At 45.1% G+C, this 24,283-nt stretch overlaps 1 protein-coding gene across 2 annotated transcripts in view; it reads right to left on the reverse strand.

Moving 5' to 3' along the window:
• Positions 1–502: 502 nt before the first annotated feature.
• FGFRL1 (fibroblast growth factor receptor like 1) overlaps positions 503–24,283 on the reverse strand; it is a 175,717-nt gene continuing 151,936 nt past the window's right edge. For both annotated transcript variants that reach the window (XM_082223181.1, XM_082223182.1), the window contains 4 exons: positions 17,362–17,442; positions 9,215–9,499; positions 4,452–4,805; positions 503–2,088 (listed from right to left, as the gene is read on the reverse strand). In XM_082223181.1, coding sequence (XP_082079307.1) covers positions 1,667–2,088; positions 4,452–4,805; positions 9,215–9,499; positions 17,362–17,442 — 1,142 coding nt within the window. In that variant the 3' untranslated portion in view covers positions 503–1,666. The remainder of the gene's footprint in view (positions 2,089–4,451; positions 4,806–9,214; positions 9,500–17,361; positions 17,443–24,283) is intronic.

Below are 24,283 nucleotides of genomic sequence, written 5' to 3' on the forward strand. Positions count from 1 at the left end.
GAACAAGATTTGTTGAACAATCTTGAGAACAAAGACAGAAAGAAACACAGGAGAGTAGCCTAGAAAAGAAGGGGAGCAGAAAGCCATTGTAACAAACCAAACAAATATATGACATTCAAGATCCTAAATAAAGTACAGTGGTGCCCCGCAAGACAAATGCCTCGCAAGACGGAAAACCCGCTAGACGAAAGGGTTTTCCGTTTTGGAGGTGCTTCGCAAAATGAATCTCCTATGGGCTTGCTTCGCAAGACGACAATGTCCTGTGAGTTCCTGCTGGTTTTCCCCCTCCCCCCTTTTTCTAAGCCGCTAAGCCACTTATCAGCTGATCCGATCAGCAGATAAGCTGCTAAAAGCCGCTAAAAGCGCTAATCCGTCAATGGGCTTGCTTCACAAGACAAAAAAACCGCTAGACGAAGAGAATCACAGAACGGATTCTTTTCATCTTGCGAGGCACCACTGTACTGTTAAAAGCTATATTTCTTGTATTTGAGAACCTAGCATCTATAACAACCTGGAAAAAATTCTTTATTTTTTGATCAAAAATATGTATAGAAATGCCTGTTTTTGAGACAAATATCATACATTTTTTTTCTTTTAAAAAATAAATTAAATATACATGTCTTCTGTTAAAACTCTATATAGATTTTAAAAGGTTTAGATCATTGGAAAATATGGTCCAGTTTTGCTGTATCCCCACCCCACCCCAAACTGAAATGAATTAAATAACAAAATGATCCCCCTTTCCCCTCCCTCCTCGCCCCCCATGCCCACAAGTGCATATTCAGCATATTCATAATTCCCTGGAGTCAATTTTTATTCTTCTTTTAAGAACCGTCTTTAACTTTGTTTTGTATTATCACTTGTCAGCTCAGAGGCACACCACTATAAATCTTGAAAAATCTGGCAATCGCAGACGAGGGCAGCATAATGGGATTGTGTTTCTTCCTTTCTCTCATGTTCACAACAACCAGCATGATTATCCTTATTATAATTAAATATAAATATAGCGAGTTGTACAACATTGTCCTTTGCTTTTGGGGCAATTGGGGGAAAGGGGAGCCAAGTCCTTTAAAAGGAAGCCCCCCCCCCCGGGCCAAAGAGTGTCACCCATTCACAACTAGCTTGTTTATTGCTAACTATCAGGCAGCATTACACAACTTTAAATAGAACTCTCTCCCCCGGAAACGGCCACAGTGGCCTTTTTCGTCTTTTGCACTGTCACTCAAATGCTTCTGTGTCTAAGTTCTGCTTTGCCATCGGACCTTCTCTGCGTGTGCCAAAGGATGCAGCCACACTGGCCTCGGGCTTCCACAGGTGGCTGAAGGGCAGAAGCAGCGACCGAGGTTGGGGTTGGGCAGACAGGGTCAGGCCCAGCTTCCTTTCCCTTCTCCCTCTGGATTTTGCAAGAGGAGTTTCCCATTTTCCAGGGGCGCAAGCATTTGCCTTTGACCTTTTGGGAATTCCTTCATCATTCCTTTGTCACAGCAACAACAAACGGCAACAGCAGCAACAACAAAACCCTTTCTCCGCATTTCTCTGCAAAATCGCTTCTTCTTTTTTGGGGAATAATTGGTTTTGTTCAATTTGGTTTCTTTCCCCCCCCCCACCTTGCAGACTCAAAGAAGTCTGCACAGAGTGTACCGCAGGATAAACTCCGCGTAGCCTTTTAGCACTGGTAATGAATGTGCTGGTGTTGGTGAACTTTGCCTTCAATGTGTGAATGCGTGTGAGTGTGGATGTCCGTGTAAATCTTTGGGTACATTTTGGAAGCCATGTTTGGGGCCAGGGCAGACCCTTGGCTCAGCAGCTGCTGCTGTTGCTGCTGCTGCTGGGCTCCTACATATTCCTCGTAGTTTATGGAGGAGATGCAGTCTTTGTCGGGGACTTGCGGCACACAGACCCGGTCCCGGGGGTGCGGCCTGTGCATAGGCGCTGCCGCGGGAGGAGAGCATGGCTTCTTCTTGGTCTGGCAGAGCCACAGAAGGATTGTTCCAAAGATGAAGACAGCTCCAGCTGGGATTCCAATGATCACTGGCCACGGAAGGCTGCTGGCAGAAGGAGCCACGGGAGGGCTGGGTGGCTTAGGATCTGGATGGCCCATTGCAGGGGAACAGAAAGAGAGAGCAAGAGAGCAAAAAGGTTAATTAGAAGCAGGCCAGGGAGATTCGGATCAGATGCCAGGCACACAGAAGCTTGCACACGCTCTCCTGAATTGTGTTTTACCTACATTGGCTCCCAGTACGTTTCCAAGCACAATTCAAAGTGTTGGTGCTGACCTTTAAAGCCCTAAACGGCCTTGGTCCAGTATACCGGAAGGAGCGTCTCCACCCCCATCCTTCAGCCCGGCCAGTGAGGTCCAGCTCCGAGGGCCTTCTGGCGGTTCCCTCATTGCGAGAAGCCAAGTTACAGGGAACCAGGCAGAGGGCCTTCTCGGTGGTGGCACCTGCCCTGTGGAAGGCCCTCCCACCAGATGTCAAAGAGAACAACTACCACCAGACTTTTAGAAGACATCTGAAGGCAGCCCTGTTTAGGGAAGCTTTTAATGTTTGATGTAACACAGTATTTTAATATTCTTTTGGAAGCCGCCCAGAGTGGCTGGGGAAGCCCAGCCAGATGGGCGGGGTATAAATATATTATTATTATTATTATTATTATTATTATTATTATTATTATTATTATTATTAATTATTTACTTGTCGAGTGACACATAAAGATGGTTTCCTAACACCTGCGCTTGGTAATAAGGCAGCTCAGAGCAGATAGAGAATTGAAGCTCCTGTCAATAATGCCTTCTTCGCATCAATGCGCCAGGAGTTGGGACTTGAGCTATGTGACTTAGTTATGCACTTCAGCCTAGATGCAGCTCAACTGCAAAGGCTGGTTTTGTTCACCGCTGAATTCTGCTGCAATGCAGAGTATCTGGGCTGCAGTACACCAAGCATTTCACCGGGACTAAACCTTCGGTTAACATAGAAGGAGGTTCTCAATGCTGCTTTTGCCATGTTACTGATAAACATGGGTCAGGGGTCAGCTGAATAAGGCAGAGTTGCTGCACCCCCAATTCTGCCCCACCCCTCACCTCACCAGTCAAGACTCCACCAATCGCAACATTGCCGGAAAGGTCTGCCAGAGGAAGGAGTAATTTTTAAACCAGTAAGGGAAGGGAGGAAGCCAGGAATGATATGAGGAAACAGTCACCCCTGTGTTCCTGATTTAAAGCCTGGTAACTTATTAATTTGTATTGCTTTTCTCTTTTTTTGTGAGTTTATTGATGAATTCATAAAATGGAGAGTTTTGGTTCTAAACTCGTCTGGCTATATATCACATTGACTGACTCCCCATCCTTCCCTAAGCCTGGAAGTTACTTCCCATCCTCCCTTTCTCAAATAACACCGTTGCGAAAAGGGAAGTAGCTCTGTGTCCTCCTCTGACAGTTCCATGGGCCTTTCGTCAGACTTAATGATTTTAGATGATGATTCATGGCAATGTCTTCGTAATGGTTTTTAGAATTAATAATAATCTTCAGATGTCTGTAACAGAACTAGAGACTAAAGGGGCAAGTAGCTAACGCTGAGCAAGATATGCTTAGTATAATCTGTTGTAATCTTGGACTATATTCTTTTTATAATTCAAAGAACTTCTCTTTTTTATTTCTTGTGCTGGATTTAAATATATTGAATTTGGACTACTATTTATTCCAGTTTTGAAATTGTTATACTGAAGTTATGGGTGAATGGTAAGGTTGTATAACATACTGGTTTTTTAAACAATATTTCGTACCTTATCTGAGGCATGAAACCACTATTATTGGTACAGGGTTTTGTGTTAAGATTACAAATGTTTATTCACTGAAGACACCTTGTTGAAATCCACCTGCTGGTTCATCTAAGAAGAACTCACTTTCTTGGCATTTGACCTATAAGCAGAATATGAGAGGGAATTCTTGATGCTTGTCTGTAGGGTGTATTTCGTGGTGTTATGTACTGAAGTTCTCACCCTGGGACAGCAGGGGGATACTGTAGATAGTTATGCAAATAAGGGACTGAAAATGACGTTCAGTGATTGGATAGTTTTAGAAAATTGTTACAGTTACGTTGTACTGGAGCTCTGTATAAGCAGGCTGACTGAACCCTTCAGTTCAGTTCAGTTCTGTCCTGGCCTGTGAATAAACAAGAGCTGTTTGAAGAACCGCTGTGTCGTCTGATATGTTCACCCACATCTTAACACATGGAATATTAGAAATTATCTTCACGTTTCTGACCTACAGTTGAGTATTTTACCTTAAGCTTTGTCTTTTTGAAGTGGTGTTCTGTACAGGAGAGTGGAACTTTCTGTGTAGGCTTTGCCTTAGAACTCAGCCAGGCCATTTTAATGGCCACAACAATAAACTCCGGGAACGAATGAAGGACAGGCTAGTGCTCAATAAACAAGGGAATAACCTAGCACCTCACCTGGTAGCACTGTGAGAAATGCGCTTCGGAAGCTGTATCCCATGGTGTTTGCCCCTAGGCAGATGTACATTCCAGCATCCTCTTCCTTAGCCCTTGTGATCATGAGCTTGTTCAGGTAGGAGCCATCAGGACGCGACCAGACCTCTCCCGTAGGCAGCACCACAAACTTCTGCCCCCCAACATCGATGGTGGAATTGTATTTGTTCTCAGTGCCATACTCCACTCTCTTCAGCCACTGAATGACAGGCTTGACGTCACTCCTCACCTTACACTGAAATGAGGTTGTCCCCCCATAGTCTACCGTTGTGTTCACAGGATGTGTCCCGGTAAGAATTGGCTTGGATCTTGTTCTCTCTGGAAGTAAGAACAAACCGGTTAGAGTCCGCGACCAGAAGGAGGAGGAATATCAGGAAGAATGGAATAAATTTAATGATTATTTAGCTAAATTTGTTACGTTAAATTAGCCGGAAATAGCTTCCAGGTTTTTAATGGGCTTAGGATTGTATTTATGTTAAGTGATAAAATAATATGTTTAATACTATAAGAAGAAGATTTAAAGATGTTAATGTTTAAGTTAAATTCTATAAAAGTTGGGATTTGGAAAACCGTTATAAGGACATGCAATGAAATTCAACGAAGGGGAAACGAGGAAGTCACTCTACAAAGTTAATAACTGTTATTTCTAATAAGGTTATGATTTATGTTTGTTATGTTTGGCATGTTTGTTTGTTTTGTGTGTTTGTTTGCCTATAACATTGTAAAAACCAATATTATTATTTTTTTTGGGGGGGGGAAGGAAGTAAGAACAAACCAAACAACTTTTTTAATGCATTCAGAAATCTTCCTTCTGGTGGACTATGACGGACTGTTAACAAAACTCTGGATTCCCCCTCACCTTTAGGCACAGTATGCTTTTAAGCTGCTTCACATATGCATTGAGCATGCAGACTATGGGGCTCCTTTACACGTGAGGGGTCATCTGACCAATCCTTCCTTCCTTCCTTCCTTCCTTCCTTCCTTCCTTCCTTCCTTCCTTCTGCTGTTAAATCAGCCACACTTCTATGTGGTCCATTACCAGCAAAATCCAACACTGTCACATTTCACTTCAAAAGGGGAAACATCCCCAAAATGTGGGGAATGGTGAAAAGAGGTCAAAAGGTAAAATCGCGAGAGTCAAACCTCTGCAAAACTCTTGGGAGTTGTTTAAAACCACAATGTTAGAAGCACAAGGGTCAAGAAAACGCCAGTGTGGTTAATGAGCAGTGTCAAAGTAGCCATAAGAGGCAAGAAGGCTTCTTTTAGAAAATGGAAACCTTTCTGTTTCTGTTTAGATTAGTTTGTTTTTTATTGTATTGTATTATGAAAAGCCTTAATAAAATCTTACTGCTACTAATAGAAATCTAGTCTGAATGAGAACTAAAAGGAATGTAAATGTTGACAAAGGAAATGCAAGCAGACAATAAGGGATGCTTTAAAAAAAGAGAGAATACATTAGTAGCAGGAGACTGGCTACGGAGGCACTTGGAAGACAAGAGAGTCAAAGATGTGCTAAAGGAAGATAAGGAGATTACAGAGAGGATGAATGAATTCTTTGCAAGTCTTCACAGTGGAAGATACAGGTCAGATCCCTGTGGCTTAACTAATTTTCACAATAAGGGAGTCTGAGGAACTCAGACAAATATTGGTGCTGAGACACAAAAGTTCTGGCCTTGTTGACAAAAGCAAAACTGACAAATTACCAGGTCTGGATGGCATCCAGCTGATAGTGCTCAAAGAACTCAATTACGAAATTCCTGATCTTCTAACAAAAACATGCAACTTGTCTCTAAGATCAGCCTCCGCATCTGAGGACAGGAAAATGGTCAACATAACACCAATTTTTAAAAAGGGTATCCAAAGGGGGGGGATTGGCTGGAAATTGCAGGCCAGTTAGCTTAACATCCATCCTAGGAAAACTGGTGGGAAGTATTGTTAAAGATAAAACAACCAACCACATAGAAGAGCAAGCCTCAGAGAAACCACAATGGTTCTGCTTCACACCCTCCCCAAGTGCCTTGCACTGCGATAATGCCGCTTGCTTGCTTGCTTGCCTGAATGGAGGATGGAAAAGAATGTGCAGGAACCTGTTTTTTGCATGGCTGAAATGTGGCCTACAAAAGTAGTTCGCGCTCCGGAGGCTTCAGGTTCTTTTGCTGAAGCCAGGAGAGCAAGACTCTCCTGGCTTCAGCAGAGAGGGAGAGCTGCGCAGCGCTCCTTCAGCAAAGCGGGAGGAGAAATGGAAGGGGCTCCGTTTCTCTTGCCGCTTCGCTGAAGGGGCGCTGAGAAGAGAGGGGGAGATTTTTTTTTCTTGTTCTCCCCCTCTAAAACAAGGTGTGTCCTATGGTCAGGTGCATCCTATAGAGCGAAAAATACGGTAAGCGTTTCCTCTGTTGCCCACTTATATTTGGTCTCTGGTCCTGCCCAGCCCTGCCAGGTGGCCCCTAAAAGGTTATCCATGCAGCCCTCAGGCTGTTAAAAGGTTCCCCATCCCTGCCGTAAATTATACTAACACGTTTGTGGCAGACACAAGCTGGAAAGAGTTAAATTTTGATAAGCAGGTGACAAGTGACCAGTAGCTTAGAGAGAAGGGTTAAGTGAGGAAATGGAGTAAATCCTGAACTACCCCTCAGCCCTCTGCCAAAATATTAAGAAACCCTTCAAACCTTTATCTGCCTAAGTCTGGCAACTTTCATTCTTAGCCTGCCAAAGCTCATGAAAACAAAGGATATCTACATCTTTGGCTTGATAAAAGTCAAGATAAATGGGAGGGGGGGAGAAGAGAACTTGTTACAAGTGCTGCCTGGTTTTGATGAAGTAAAAATGCCGCCTCTGACATTAAGATGAGGCTTGATTCATTTCCATGTCTCTGCTCCCGGTTTTAATGTAAACACATGTTTTTATTGCCTCCACAGAGCTGCCTCTTCATCATTACCAGATGTCCAGCAGGTTTGTATACTCAACACAAAACAGAATCCTGCCACATGTGCTTTTCATTCACATTTTTACACAGAAAAAGAGTTATCATTGAGCAGATGATTCCCTTTGGATGTGGGAATTTTCACAGCAGAACTAATTTTATTACGCCAAAAACCAAGGGGTACAAATCAGATCTATTACATCAATGAGAGTGGTGGTGCTCACTTCAGTGAATGTGACTTGGACCTACATATTGTCGAAGCAGACAATATAATGGCACTGCCATAAGGTCACATTGTGCATAGTACCGCAGGTTAGTAACTGTTATGTTCCATCCTAAGCAACACCTAGGAAAAGCACGTAGCAGATAGCAGATACCATGTGGCCCATTGGTTGTTGGACAGAACATCTGAGCTTTCCTCCTGCAATCTCTCTTCTAGTACAATAATAATAGTCTTCTGAGTCAACATAGAATAATGTTGTAACACCAGATCATGATTTGGCACAGAAAACAAATGAGATGGAGGAGACAGTTCACAAAATCACAAGGGAAGGCAGTGATAGTGGCGACGTGGGAATGATCTAATCACCCACAAGCCTTACATTTTCAATAATTCAAGTGATGAGATTCTACCATTTCTCTTCAGTGACTTTTAGCTGCCCCAATTATTAGCATTTCTGTCACTGAGCCCAAAACACAAAGCACTGCCGATATGAAAAAGGAACGTTTTCCGGTGTTCCTTTACGTGATAAAAACGTCAACGCACAATTACCACCTCTTCAAATACTTTTCATTTTGACAAATTATAGCTTTCTGTTAGAGTGGATCCCTACTCATCGACTCTCCTGACAGCAGAGTATCCGTTTAGGGTTAGCATATCTGTCCCAAGAGTTCTGCTGCTAAGATTTTGTAATCGTTTTATGGGTCCAAAATCAGGAACAGTTCCAGGCATCCCAGGTCTTCCCAATTGCTTAGCCTCTTTTTACAGACTCGACCCGGTCAGATAGCTGTGAAAAGTTCTGATTAGCTTCGTCTACATTTCTGGTCTATATCTGAGCCAATAAAACTTATCTCTGTGCACACACTACCTCTCTAAATGTTGTTGGGTCCACTACAGTATTTACATCACAAAGAGGTGTAGAGTTTGGGGATCATCTTTGTATGCGTTTCATTTCTGAGTCCTAAGCCTGGAAGCAAACCCATCTGATTTAAGTGGGACTTACCGTATTTTTCGCTCTATAGGACACACTTTTTCCTCTCCAAAAATTGAGGGGAAATGTGTGTGCGTCCTATGGAGCGAATGCAGGCTCCTTGGATTCAACAATAGCAACGCTAAGCCTCCGAAGGGCAGAGGGAACACGCCCTCCGTGCTCCAAAGGTTTCGCATTGCTTTCGCTGAAGCCTGGAGAGTGAGAGGCATCGGTGCGCACCGACCCCTCTCACTCTCCAGGCTTCCGGGATAGCCGTGCGCAGCCCCTCCGGCAGGGAGAGGCTGCACGTGGCTATGGCTTCTTTAGCCCCGTGCACCTTCTCCCAGGAGGGAGAGGTTGCGTGGGGCTAAAGAGGAAGCCAAAGCAGCCAGCGGGATCCATCCCGCTGGCTGCCTTGGCTTGTGACATAGCCACGCGCAACCCCTCCGGAAAGGAGAGGTTGCGTGCATCCTGTACGCTGCTCTTTGGGGCTGGGGTGGAAATAAGATTATTTTTCTTGATTTCCCCCCCTAAAAACTGGGTGCGCCCTATGGTCCGGTGCGCCCTATGGAGCGGAAAAATACGGTACATCCAGGTGAGGATGCTTCAGTACTTACGTATCACTTCCACTTTGTAGGTAGCGTTGATTTCCCCAATTCTGTTGAATACCCGACAGGTGTACTTCCCACTGTCCTCTGGCTTCAGGTTCTTCAAATTCAGCGTCCACTTCTTCCTTTTGTTCTCCCCCATCACCTGCGGCATAAGAGGCTTGTTGTCTTTTAACCAGCTGATGTCCGGTCGAGGATTCCCGCTAGCCATGCATTTTAAGCGGACCGAACTCCCGACAGGTCGGGCAATCACTCTCCTTCTCATTTTGGCCGGCTGAGTGAACCGAGGGCGAGCTGCAAAGGCAAGCAAGGCATCAAGGGGGGGAAGAAAACTGCCAAAACGGAATAATAATAATAATAATAATAATAATAATAATAATAATAATTTATTATTTATATCCTGCCCATCTGGCTGAGTTTCCCCAGCCACTCTGGGCAGCTCCCAATCAAGTGTTAAAAACAATACAGCGCTACATATTAAAAACTTCCCTGAACAGGGCTGCCTTAAGATGTCTTCTGAATGTCAGGTAGTTGTTTATCTCTTTGACATCTGATGGGAGGGTGTTCCACAGGGCGGGCGCCACTACCGAGAAGGCCCTTTGTCTGGTTCCCTGTAGCCTCACTTCTCGCAGAGAGGGAACCGCCAGAAGGCCCTCGGCGCTGGACCTCAGTGTCCAGGCAGAACGATGGGTGTGGAGACGCTCCTTCAGGTATACTGGGCCTTTGGGCCGTTTAGGGCTTTAAAGGTCAGCACCAACACTTTGAATCGTGCTCGGAAACGTACTGGGTATACAGTGAGTCAGAGGGTTATGCCCATGAGCAACGAAAGCCAAATCTATAAGGCACTAAGCTACACAGGTGACGCAGAGTCCATCATCCTACAAACCTTACAGTTCTTTAGTGCTAACATTTGGGAACCTTCCAAAACCATCAACACAAGGAAGAATCAGAAGCACACAGAACCATAGCACACAAACACACACACACACACACACACACAGATTGTATCAAAGCTTTTTCAAAGAAAGCTAATAAAAACCCATGGACTACCTTTATCCTTTTCAAAAATCTATCTGTGATACTGCAGATCCATTTCAATCATGGTTTAGGCCTGGTTTTGGTATGGGAAATTCCTTGATCACCCTGTATGATCATCTTTGTTGGGAGAGAGACAGGAACCGTGTACCCTTGTTAATTCTTCCTGATATCTAAGCAGCCTTTGATACCGTCGACCGTGGCATTCTTCTGAAGTGACTGTCCAAGCTGGGTTGGGTGGCACCAATCCAGTTCTACTTGGGTTATTTTCTGAGGGTGGTGCCATGAGTTTTGCTTTTATCCCCCATGCTTTTTTAACACCTACATGAAACCAGTGAGTGGCGTCATCTGGAGTTGGAGAGTAAGCTGTCAACAATACACTGATGATATAGAGCTCTTCTTTGCACCTGCCATCTTATTACACAAGTGCTCTTAAAATTAAACACTCTGAATGTACTAATTTTAATTACTGAGATACGTTGATATGTGTGCATTCTATAAAGGTAAAGGTAAAGGACCCCTGGTTAAGTCCAGTCAAAGGTGATTATGAAATGCAGCGCTCATCTCGCTTCAGGCCGAGGGAGCTGGCGTTTGTCCACAGACAGCTTTCCAGGTCATGTGGCCAGCAGGACTAAACCGCTTCTGGCACAACGGAACACCATGACGGAAACCAGAGCACACAGAAATGCCGTTTACCTTCCAGCCACAGCGGTACCTATTTATCTACTTGCACTGGCGTGCTTTCATACTGTTAGGTTGGCAGGAGCTGGGACAGAACAACGGGAGCTCACTCTGTCGCAGGGATTCGAACCACCAACCTTCCGATCGGCAAGCCCAAGAGGCTCAGTGGTTTAGACCACAGTGCACCTGCTTCCCTACACATTGATACCTCACTGGATCACTTATTTTATGAAGATGGGCTGAAAAAATTAGAATGGAGAGATGAATAGATCTTTTTCTGATCAGTAAAGCAATCCATAGGTGTGTGCTGCAGGGAAAGGTGGACAGTGCCAAGTTCATTCCCATAGGGGCTTCTGGCAATTCCAGCATGCAGCTGGGCAAATGTAATCTGCCTACATGCAGGGGACGGAATGGAGACAGATATGCCCTCCTCCCAGCCATTCTTCCTTATCTTCAGGCCAAACAACAAAACAGAGTGTGGCGGCTCCTCTTTCCCAACACACAACGTGGAAACGGAAAGGATATGCGTAGCTCTCACTATGTGAGCAGGCTTTAAAGCGCAGACTTTCCCTCATAACCTCATCTCCGTTCCCCCTCCTGTTCAGCCTGTCCATCTATTCTCACACACTGACCTCATATTTCGGATACATCTGATGGGGGAATCCAGCTCAAACATCTCCCTTATGTACATTGTACCTCCAGGAACATTTTTAGCCAGAGCAGCAAGTGTCCCCTTCTCCACCCCACCCTGACATTCTGGGTCTCGGCCACGTCAGGATATTTTATTTCAAACTCTTTCTTGCGCAGCACAGAAATGCTTTGCTCTCTGCTCATGGGCTTTCATGTGTAACCCAATGAACGGGAGTGACTCCGGCATTCAACGAGCTAGCAGACAGCTGGAGTGACAAGTGTGATATCCTAGCTCATTCTGTAGGGACTGGTGTGTAAATGTGTAGGTATTCCCCAGATCATCTCCCTGAAAGCGGGAGGCATCCCTTGCAGCGAAAACAATCACGCTCCATGGGAGCTTCAAAAGACAACCCCGTTTGTCAGCAGAGCTATTAGATGTCTGAGCAACACCACACCAAGCAATCTAGAAGGTAAAAATCCCAGCCCTGCTAAAGCAACTGTTAAGGAAAAGGTTCTTAAGGAAAAAGAGGTCCAAACTGCTCACCCTCATGACTTACTCTCAGTCTAGCGCCATTTCTTTCACTTCTAGTCTATCAATCTACCTTGCCACACACGGGTGCCATTTTGAGGCATTTGCTCCTGCACCGATTCATTCAGATTTGCCATGTTGCTTTTATTACAATTGCTACTACAGTGGTACCTCGGGTTACATACGCTTCGGGTTACAGACTCCGCTAACCCAGAAATAGTACCTCGGGTTAAGAACTTTGCTTCAGGATGAGAACAGAAATCATGCTCCAGCGGCATGGCGGCAGTGAGAGGCCCCATTAGCTAAAGTGGTGCTTCAGGTTAAGAACAGTTTCAGCTTAAGAACAGCCCTCCGGAACGAATTCAGTACTTAACCCGAGGTACCACTGTACAATTATCTGTATGCATTGTTGTGGTGTTTGCCCATTCTTTGGGGATACGTTTGTATTGGGGGAGAGAAAGGGTTAATAGGTTGACCAATAAGAAAGCCCGGGGGTGGAGCCTACCTGATTTTGAGGCTCAGCCCAGAGGTTTTGACAGTTAGTTCGGTTGGTTCTTTTGGGGGGAGATAGAGGAGTCAGAGTGAGTTAGAGACAGGGACAAGACTGAGAAGGAATAGAGTGACAGCGTTTCAAATATATTGTAAAACTTGTTTGTGTTTGAAATAAACTTTAATCTTCATTGTTAACTCTACCTGACTGAGACTCAATGCTTTACTGGGGAACCCTGGGTCTTTTCCACAAAATTGGTGGCGGAGGTGGGATAAAGTAGTGGTGTACAGGTCAATAGTCTGTAGAAATACCACAGTTGTATATGTGTGTGTGTGTTAAGCCTTTGCACGTCCAGAGAAACACTTGAACATGCTTTATTTGATAGGCAAATACCTAAATGCAGTTGCTGTATCTGGGTACGCAGTGATATTTTTTGCTAAGTGGCAATCTCAATACCCCCTGTTCACCACCAGGACTGTGGCACAAGGGGGAGGGACTAACTCTTTCCCATGTGTTGCACATGGCAGTCCTACTGAAAATGGCTCTGTCTGAAGCTGCTGTTGCTGTCAAAAGAAGCTCCCCTCCCATGGCAAATAGCACAGAGAAAAAGGTTAGTCTCAGCCCCATATCCCTTGCCCCGATCCCAATCAGTGCTATTGAACAACAACAAATATGCATTCTGGAGCCAAACTAAGCAACGCGTGGAAATATTGTGGTTTGCCTAAAGCCACTCAGCAAGATTCTTTCCTAAACAGAGATTTTAAGGTGGGTTTCCAATGCCCAAACCCAACCATTTAGCCACTGAGTACACTGTCAAGGCAGTGTAAAAGCGGTGCCATTTCCCAACATTTCTGAGATGCTTAATCTACCCTCTAAAACTTGGGAGAGCATCAGGAAAGATAGATTAGGAAGCGTGTTAAGTCAGCATGATTCTGTCCATTGTCTTGCTGAGTATGACTACAACCTGCCAAACAACTCTGGGGTGCACAATTCTGAAACATTTCTAGGCTTAAAAAGGTAAAGGGACCCCTGACCATTAGGTCCAGTCGTGGCCGACTCTAGGGTTGCAGCACTCATCTTGCTTTATTGGCCGAGGGAGCCGGCATACAGCTTCCAGGTGATGTGACCAGCATGACTAAGCCGCTTCTGGCGAACCAGAGCAGCGCACGGAAACGCCGTTTACCTTCCCACCGGAGCGGTACCTATTTATCTACTTGCACTTTGACGTGCTTTCAAACTGCTAGGTTGGCAGGAGCAGGGACCGAGCAACAGGAGCTCACCCCGTCATGGGGATTCGAACCGCCAACCTTCTGATTGGCAAGTCCTAGGCTCGGTGGTTTAACCCACAGCACCACGCGCTTAAGTCTAATTAAAAAGGCAGTGATAAGAGTTTACATGCATGACCTGGAAGTCAACTAGAAAGGGAAGAGATGGAAATTACCACATGTCTCATCAATATTTGCAGCCCCTAATGGGGTTTTTTTTTGGGGGGGGGAGGTTGAGTCTACACTGGTTTATCCTGCATGTTTGTTCCTTATGTTACCTTCTTTCCTTCAAAGTAACTCTAAAAACCCAGACTTTATGATAAAGCTACAATTCAGTGGTACCTCGGGTTACATACACTTCAGGTTGCATACGCTTCAGGTTACAGACTCCGCTAACCCAGAAATATTACCTCGGGTTAAGAACTTTGCTTCAGGATGAGAACAGAAATTGTGCTCCGGCAGTGTGGCAGCAGCAGGAGGCCCCATTAGCTAAAGTGGTGCTTCATGTTAAGAACAGTTTCAGGTTAAGAACAGACCTCCAGAGCGAATTAAGTTCTTAACTCGAGGTATCACTGCACAATGAAATCCCGAGAACAGGTAACTCTGTAATAGCTAACTTTGCTGGCTTACTTAGTGTTGCCCCCAACATGTAATCCATGGTCTGTAGTTTGCCTCCTCCCATCCTCTCCTCATTTCTACCCTAGGCAAGTTTAGTCAAGTTTAAGGTGCTGGTTTTAACCTTTAAAGCCCTATACAGCCTAGGACCCTCGTACCTATGGGACCGCCTCTCCTGGTATGTCCCACGGAGGACCTTACGGTCTTCAAATAAAAACATCTTGGAGATCCTGGGCCACAGGGAGGTTAGGCTGGCCTCAACCAGAGCCAGGCCTTTTTCGGCCGTGGCCCCGATCTGGTGGAACGCTCTGTCACAAGAGACTAGGGCCCTGTGGGACTTGACATCTTTCCACAGGACCTGCAAGACAGAGCTGTTCCACAAGGCCTTTGGCCAGGGCACAGTCTGACCCCCTCTCTCCTTCTGTAATCCTCATAGAACTCTAGCCCAATGGTTGCCATTAATTTGATTCTGAATTGATTTTAGAATGTATTTCAATTAATGGACTGTGATTTTATGTAAACTGTGCTATTTTTACTGTTGTTAGCTGCTCTGAGCCTGGCTTTGGCTGGGGAGGGCAGGATATAAATAAAATATTAGTAGTAGTAGTAGTACTCATCTTGCTCACAACAATCAGAAACGAAAGCAATACTTTTGGAGTGTGCTTGCGCTCTCTCTCTCTCTCTCTCTCTCTCAAATAGGTAAAGTGATTACCTGCCTCGCCTAAGCTGCTCTCCATTTCTCTGTATGTGACACTGAAGCCAGATCAAACAGTTGTGAAATTTCTCCCCCAGGAAAAAAAATGGAATGAAAATTGGGGGGGTGGGGAAAAGAAAGGATGCCAAGTTAACAAAGGAGAAAGAAAGAAAGAAAGAAAGAAAGAAAGAAAGAAAGAAAGAAAGAAAGAAAGAAAGGCAATGAAAGGGGGAGTTATCTTTCTTTTCTGTAAACACCTGCTCCAAAATCTGTATAATTTGCTGACGCTTTGCTAGCTAGACCAAAAGGGTCAAAGGATTTTTGTACAAAGCACCTCGTATTTCATGTTCTTTTTTCAAGTGTTCCACTACACATCCCTGGGAATTTGCTTTGTAATCCAGAATGCGGCAGCCAGGCTGCTGACTGGGAGTGGCCGCCAGGACCCTATACCGTATTTTTCGATCCATAAGACGCACCAGACCACAAGACGCACCTAGTTTTTGGAGGAGGAAAACAAGAAAAAAAATATTCTGAATCTCAGAAGCCAGAACAGCAAGAGGGATCGCTGTGCAGTGAAAGCAGCAATCCCTCTTGCTGTTCTGGCTTCTGGGATAGCTGCGCAGCCTGCATTCGCTCCATAAGACGTACACACATTTCCCCTTACTTTTTAGGAGGGAAAAGTGAGTCTTATAGAGCAAAAAATACGGTAACACCGGTCCTAAAGGATCTTCACTGGCTCACAGTATGTTTCTGAGCACAAGTCAAAGTGTTGGTGCTGACCTAATTGGCCTTGGCCCAGTGTACCTGAAGGAGCGTCTTCACCCCCATTGTTCAGCCCAGATCATGGGAAGCCAAATAATTTAAACAACTAAAAGATGTCGTGTGCTAACATGGTAGGCCATATGCGTTTCCTGATCAGCTGTTAGATCCCTGTATATATGCAAAATATCTGACAAAAGCAAAGGATAACATCTAGAAATACAAAGTTGTGGTTGTTTTTCTAGTTCAGAGCAGCATTATTACATTTTATTCCATTGGTCATGCCATGACTTGACTTTATAAAATCTGTTGTGCTATTTTAAAAACAAGTGTTTCTAAGAGAAAACAGACAGCAAACACAGATGTTACGTTGCGGATCATGTGGTGGTTCTTAGTTATCTGCAAAACCAGCTGGAGAATTTCCACTTTGCAATAGTGTCTCTCATATTTTTGTGTTGTTTTTGTGTGTGTGTGGAAAACTCAGCTGTCAGTTTGAACTGTAGCAGGTATTGTTTGCACACCAATTTAAACAATTACTCAGCTTAGGTAAATAGTCTTGATCTATTTGTCCCTCTGTGTTTACCTTATTACTGCAGTGCATCATGGGTTAGAAACTTCAAGGTTGTTTAAAGAGCCATTAAACAAGACACAGAGGTGAACTGATGTTACAGGTTAAAATGTCACGAAAATACAGATAGAAAGAAAGATCACCCTATTGCAACAATGCAGATATTTTGGCAAGGAGAGTTTGAAATATGAAAATGCAGATTCTGCCAAAAATACAAGGTGCGAGCATGATGCCGTTAAATGGTCAGACATTGAAAGGGCCACCCGAACTGTCAAAAGGAAGATTCACATCAGCTACCGTATTTTTCGCCCTATAGGGTGCACCGGCCCATAGGGCGCACCTAGGTTTTTTTTTGGGGGGGATAAAGAAAAAAAATTATTTCCCTCCCAGCCCAAGCTTCCCCCGACCCCAGCCCCCAGAACAGGCTGCTATCCGCAAGCCTTGGGAGCCCGGCAGGAACTTCCACCGGTCTCCCCAGGCTTGCGGATATCTGCCCGAAGCCCGGGGCGCACTCCACTGCGCTCCCCAGGTTTCGGGCTGCAGGCTGTTGTCTGCAAGCCTTGGGAGCCCGGCGGTGCGCACCAACCCCTCTCGCTCTCCAGGCTTCAGTGAAAGCCTGCATTCGCCCCATAGGGCGCACACACATTTCCCCTTCATTTTTGGAGGGGGGAAAGTGTGTCCTATAGGGCGAAAAATACGGTAATTATTTACAATAATAAATCTTAATTACATTAAAAAAGACATCAGTCGAAGTCTATTTGGCTGCAATATGTGTTTGTTCCACAGGAATAATATCTTGCCAGTGAAGTCCCTGTTAACTGGAACTGTGTTCCGTCTTCTTATCCTCTAGCCATAACATAGCTAGTAAAAGTGCATGCGTCTTTGCTTACCCCAGAGCTTTCCAGAATGATCTTCAGATTCGCTATTGGGAACTTCGGGCGCTAGACTCTCTCTTCCTGAACTTGCATCATCTAGATTCAATGACAGGGAAAGGAGGAACAGTTTAAAACATCATAAAGCAGCATCTGAAACTGGAACGCAGCTGTGCTTTTGCAGGAACTGAATTAAATGGCACATTCCAACACGCTGAATATGTTTTTGCTACCTGCTGCCAGTTCAGTTTCTTTCCTGTTTTTTTAGCTTTTCAGCTGGCTACTAACATGATGGGAGATTAATTAATGCTTCCATTAATAGCGAACCAAAGCCCTTTTGTTTATGTTTACCGACTGGCGTTCCCAAGGAGGAGATGGAACTGTTTTACACTCCTTGCAAATGATGGCATAAATCAAAATTATAGCTGAGGAGGCAACTGAGACTTCTGGGAACCGGCCATGTTGGAGGCAACGTTTCACAGAATTCAGAAAGATCCAGGAAGTGAAAAACTGCTTTATTTATTTTGAAGCTTACATGGTGCCTTTCTATAAATCTGTGCTTATTTGAGCCAATGAAACCGTTTGGGAGACCAGCAGTGGGGAAAAGCTGTGGCGAAGGGAAAGCATCAGTGCTGAATGTTACTTTATTGAGGACAAAGCAGATGTTGTTGTGCTTATGAGTATTAGACAAGGTGCGGGGAGACCTCGCTTCGAATCCTTGCTCAGACATAACACTCTCTCGGTGACCCTTGGCCACTTCACCACCTTTCAGCCTGACCTACCGTATTTTTTGCTCCATAAGATGCACTTTTTCCCTCCTAAAAAGTAAGGAGAAATGTGAGTGCGTCTTATGGAGCGAATGGCGCTGCGCAGAGAGGTAGAGCTGTGCAGCGCCCCTTCAGCGAAGCAGCAGGAGGAGGGAAAACCCTTCTGTTCCTTCTCCAGCTTCGCTGAAGGGGCGCTGTGCAGTTCTCCCTCTCAGAGAACTTCATCCCGCTGCCCTGAAGAGGCTTGGCGTCGTTATCCCAGAAGCCAGAACAGCCACACGGTATCCCAGAAGCCAGATCCCTCTTGCTGTTCTCTGGCTTCTGGGATTCAGAATAATTTTTTCTTGTTTTCCTCCTCCCAAAACGAGGTGCGCCTTATGGTCTGGTGCATCTTTTGGAGTGAAAAATACAGTACTTCACAGGTGGTTGGGAGGATAACGTGGGGAACCATGTGTGTTACTTTGAGCTCCCCAGAAAAGGCAGGATGTGCATATAATAAATTACTATCCTTATGCATAAAAGAAAGAAAGCACCACCCCATTGTTGCTGCCCCCCTGTTCTGTTCCATCTTGGTAAGGGGGATGGCTGCTACTGTTTTTAGGCCATCTCTGTGGCACCAACACAGACATGCCGACTGCTCCTGAGCCTAGTGAGCTGACTAGGTAACTGGTGCCTCAGTCTACCCTTCTGTATGTCCCATGCAAGGGCAACTCTGACAAGACCTGCATCTTGTACTTTGTCCTTCTAAAATCAGGATGCAGTGGAGGTTCTAAAAGGAAGAACAAGCAACCGGGTGCCTCCCACACCAAAGATACAATGGCCTAGTGTTCTTGAGGATGCTCTCGAAAACGCTCCCAACACAGAGCAGCAGAGTTCTGCCTACTTCACTTCTCAAAACTGGAAATTGCTTGCAGATTTTACCATTGCAAGTTTCTGCAACTCAAAAAGAAATTTATAAGGAACCATTCGGGGTATATTTGGAGCTGTTTGTTACAGGTAGCTAGTAGCAAAGCAAACCGACATATGGCAATAATATACTGGAAACGAGGATTTTGAAAACGCAGCGCCGAGCCCTGAAATCCTACAGGGGAAGACAGTAAAAAGATCCATTAAATGCCCACAGGACTTCCTTGCAGATTTTAAGCAGAGGTTTTGTCAATTAGAACTTAATCCTGCCCAGCCCTGTATAGCAAGGCTGGACTCCCCTCTTTTGTCTCCAGCCTCATGTTACAGTATGCCCACCAGAGTGCAGCCCCCTCCAGCCCCCAACTCCACTCAAGCACACCAACTAATTGGCATTCTCAGCTGCACTTGACAGGCTGCCAAGCCTTTCATGTGAACCAAATTGCTGTGAATGCGCCAGATCCTTTGAAGATCGCTGCTCGTTATCCAGCCAAATCCTCAAACTGTGGAGCTGCATGCAAGAATCAGGAAAGCTCTCCCCCAAAAATAAAAAAGTTTGAAGGATGGGCGTGGGTGAATTAAAAATGCAGATAAGGTGAATATATTGAACAGAAGGGTTTCAGAAAACATCATGGCAGGGGAAGGCCAGATTTTGGTGGAGTGGGAGAGGAGGGATTGTGCCAGAGGTGACTGCTGAAATGTAGAGAAGGTGAACACTGTTGCTGCGTAAAAATAAAGAAACCTACAATCTAACTTTTATGCTCATTTACAGGGGGGATGGATTTAAATCACTGCAAGAAGGGAATGAAATCAATTTTGATTTTGCAGCACTGTATACGGACAATTACACATATTTATTGGTCACAGTAGCAACTGAAACATAATCAGTTTGCATGCAGTAGACTTTTGCACTACATAATTGGATCAGCTTAAAGACAAGGGAGCAGTTGTCAAATTCATGGATTTATCTGTGCCTGTATGACAAGCAAGATGACTTCCTTGAAATCCCCAGAACGTTTCAGAAGGTGCTCATAGTTATTGAGAAGTGTGGTGTTTCCCCATGAAAGTAAATTTGCACATTGTTCTGTTAGTACAGTTATCATAACAGATTCCTAGGGAAAGGAACTCAATGCAAATCTCAGTCAAGCAGTTTGAGGTTTTTTAATTGGAATAAATGATTGTGGAGGTGGGATCAGGTCCCCAGGTCCACCCCAATAACTCACACATCACACAGAAGTTTTTGTTTAAGATTTTTGGCATAATTTTGGCCACAACTTTATTAAAATACAAATTTGTGAGTGGTTGCGTAGGCATTGGTTACGACTATCTGCCCCCACCATGGGGGACAGACTGACATTCCACACGATGAGAAAGTCAGAATGGGGGAATACACTTGGGGGTTACGATGGAGCAGGGAACCTGCCCTCACCCCAAATGCAACTAGGAGCTCATTGCTATGGCCCGAGCCCCCTTGACAGAGTGGACAAGCAATAGTTAGCCCCTGATTCCTTTAATGGAATCCCTTGCAGCAGCAGCATTAGAGAGGCAGGCACAGCCAATCCATGCCCCTCAACCAACCAAACCATAAACCAATGCCTAACCGCGAACCTTACAAGTTGTGACGATTTGCTACGCAGTAGGCAAAAACCATTGGCCCCAGCCAATCAGCCAGATGGACAAAATTCCTAGCGGGCCCCTGTCCCAAGAGCAGACGACCCCATGACAGGCATAGCAAGGTCAAAGCGAACAACCCTATTCTAGGGAGGGGGCACGGGCAATCCGATGCACGGGCGAAAAGAGGAAGCCCTAGCCTCGTGCAAGGAGTTTTACTATTTCTGGCTGTCAATCAATAAATGGCAACATTAACTTCTTCCCAACAACAAGGGAAGCCCCAATCGCATCGGTGGCCAACAATCAGTTAGCCCGCCCCCCAACTTTGGAGTGTCCTGGTGGCCCCCACCGCAACATGTGCTCTCCATGAAGGAGAACATGCTTTCTCATAAAATACAACATTGTGTTTCCTGGATCCTACTTGTCAGCCTGGGAAGGAAAAGTCTGATCCCTAAACCTCTGCTGCCTTGCAGCTACACTCATTCATGAGAAAGTCTTTGGGAGAAGAAGAGGCTAAAGAGTATAAGCCCTAAACAAATCTGGAATCCCTAAGGTGGTTGGATGGCTCCTTGTACATCTCCTTCTAGAAACTTTTTCAGCCAAGCTGGTGTCAAACGCATCACTCTGCTTTCCTTGGGACCACATCGGCAAGGCCGAGAAGGGGGTGGTCTTGTCTTCCTTGCAGTCCAGGACCTCCATACACACTGCCCAGATCTGTGCCCCAGGGAGGTCACTTTGGTGCTGCTAACACAGCAGTTTGACTTCATCCCTGGAGGAACACCCCATTGTCTCGGGACAGGCAGATCCAGCAACAACAACCACCTGTGATGGCTTAGGTCTCATAGGAAACCACAGTAAATACTATGTGTGCACTGAGGCTAAATAATGCAGTGAATCATGGCGATTTGGAGTGAGTTTATCCTTATCCATGTCGAGCCATTAAGTCAACAAAGCACCCCGAGTTAGATCAAAGCTCCCACAAAGCTTGGTGTTGCTCTGTTTTTCTGTCCACGATCTCTCTGTGTTTTTGTCTGTCTCTGTTTCTCTACTGTAGTTCCATGGGCTTTTTCAAGAAAACAAGGTAGACTCAGGAGGCTAGGCCTAGAGAGCACAACACCTCATCCTGGTAGATACTGCCCCTATGAGGCAGTTATGGGGACTAAGGTCCCTACTTTCCCACAGCTGTCTTAAATTCCCTCCTCCCCTGGGTCCTTCCCTAGCAATCTGAGACTATGCCACGATGCCTGTCTTTGCCCCGCCCTCTTCATACCTCTGCAGGTTCTGGGAGACATGGGGGGAGGAGGGGAGCTGGTCACAGCAGGAAAGAGAGACACCCCCCAGCTTCTTCACCAGCCTGATTCATCCCTGCCTCTTGCTCCCTCTGCTTTCCAGCCTCCACTTTTGCCTCTGCTTCTGCTCCTCCCTCTGGCACAGACTCCTCCTGCTCACAAAACCTGGTTACTTCTACAGCTTCCAACACCTCCTCCTCCCAGTCTTCTCCATCTTCTCGCTCTGACCATCCGCCGTCGTCCCACCACCAACCTCCGAGCTCTGAGCCTTCTTCCCTTGAGGGCTCCCCAGCTGGCGTCTCCCACCACTACTCGGAAGCCAGCCAGTCAATGACATCATGTGGAATTAGAGGCGGAGGAAGAATGAGGCAAAGGCTAATATCTCCACATATTTGATACAAAACAACAAAAAGGCCATCCCAAAGGAGCAGCTCTCTGCCATCAAGAGACCTAGTGTTGTTTAAAGTATTTCCCTAAACATTTTTAGTGGTCTTCCTTTCATGTGAAAAGTGTGTGGAATTAGGGTGCACCCTCCCTCAGTTTTTAAAATCTTTTTTTAAGGAAACATAGTAGGGAATTCCATGTGCATTACACATTGTGTGAAATAATGCCAATCCAACCCACGACGACATCATTTTATAAAGCTGCCTCATGCTTTCCCCAAACATCATTCTTCCCATCCTCAGCCCACAAAGTTAAAGAGCTCTAAAACACATTAAGTCTTCTGTATTGGGCAAATACTCTGGCTTATTGTGATCTACTTGAAGCCCTTCACAGTTTAAAGCAGCACAGTAAATCAGAAATTATGAGTCTTCATGCATGCATTTTCCAAACCACAGCTACTACCACTTTTTCCCAGGAACTTGAAAAGATGCTGTTGCTAATATGTATCTAATTAAACTGGCTGCCTATCCTTCACTCCCTTGCTAACAAACTGAATGTTCACTTGGATGAAAATGCAAATGTGCATTCTAATCCCTATCAAGGTAAACACCTGGACAGGGCCGTCTTTAGCATATGCATATGGGGTGCAACAATCCACCCAGCGCCCCCAAATTTACTTTAGCTGTCCCCAGATTTTTTAGGGAGGGGGTGAACTCACTGTTTGGCTCCCCCCCCAAAAGCTCAAGGTGTTCACTTTGGGGGGAGGGAGGAAAATTGCTCACCTGTAACAACTACGCAGCGGAAATAACTGCTTTTGCTCCTGACTCGTCAGGAATATTTGACGCTACAGAGTAGCAGAGCGAAGGAAGAGGGGAGGAGGGGACTTTCGCTCCATTGCTTTTTCACTGCCGCCAATCGAGAGGGATCGGTATACAGTAGGCATACATTTGGAGCCCCCCAGGTGCCTTGCGCCCCTGGGTAAAGATGGCCCTACACCTGGATGCACACCCCAGTGTTCCATTGAAAGCAAAGTATTGCAGATAAGACAGAATCTGTGCTTAAATATGCATTTAGATGCACATCTTGTTGGGTCCACAGAAAGCCCAACAATACAGACCAATCTAGCGAATTATATGCATACAGAAGAAGGTGACTAGCCATGTGCAAAGCTCCTTCGATGGTTTTGGTGAGAAAGCTCTGGGTCTAGGAACTGGTAAGAGGCATACGAAAGCGATGGGGAAAGGGGATATTACATGGTAGGAACAAAATGCACAACAGCAAACATTCACACTTGCATGTTTTCATTACTCATTTTGGCAGCTGGGATAATGGGATGCGTTTTCAGGGTGGTATCTCAAGAGATTCCATTGATGCCCTGATTGAAACTGATGCAATTGCCACAGTTGAGACGCCTACATCCTAGAACTTGAAGAAAAACAAACAGAGCAGATCAACTGATGTGAAGAGCTGCAATAACTTTGTGCTTAACATTTAGAAACCATGTTTGCAGAATTGGTTGTTTCCCTAATATTAAGTTAATTGAGGTGTTTGCTTGTTTTTGGTTTGAGGCTCACGTTACATTTTCTAGTGCACTCTCTGTAGTTGGTTTCTAGTTCTTCTGCCTTTGAATTTCATCAGTTTATTGCAAAACAAAGAATGGCAGATTTAGCTGCAAACGCAGGCCTTACAGAAAGGCAAACCAGCTGTCCTTTCTGGCTAGCAACAAACTTTCCATAGCTTTAGTGGCAGTATAATGGAGGCACCAGCTTGTTCATTGCTTCTTCTTTTTTGCTATAGCTGAGGAGATTTTTCTCCCTTGAATTCCACATAGTCACAAAGAACCCTGCTAGGAAAAGCAATAAAATTCTGCTAAATAGATAAATTTTGACTTCCACTGAAAACTAACAGGAGGAAGGCAAAGACTCCAGAATACCATGAGGACAAAGCTTAATACGCCAGAATTAACATTACAAAATCGATATATCT

This window comes from Podarcis vaucheri (genome assembly GCF_965113315.1).
Source record: "Podarcis vaucheri genome assembly, chromosome: 5".
Taxonomy (NCBI): domain Eukaryota; kingdom Metazoa; phylum Chordata; class Lepidosauria; order Squamata; family Lacertidae; genus Podarcis; species Podarcis vaucheri.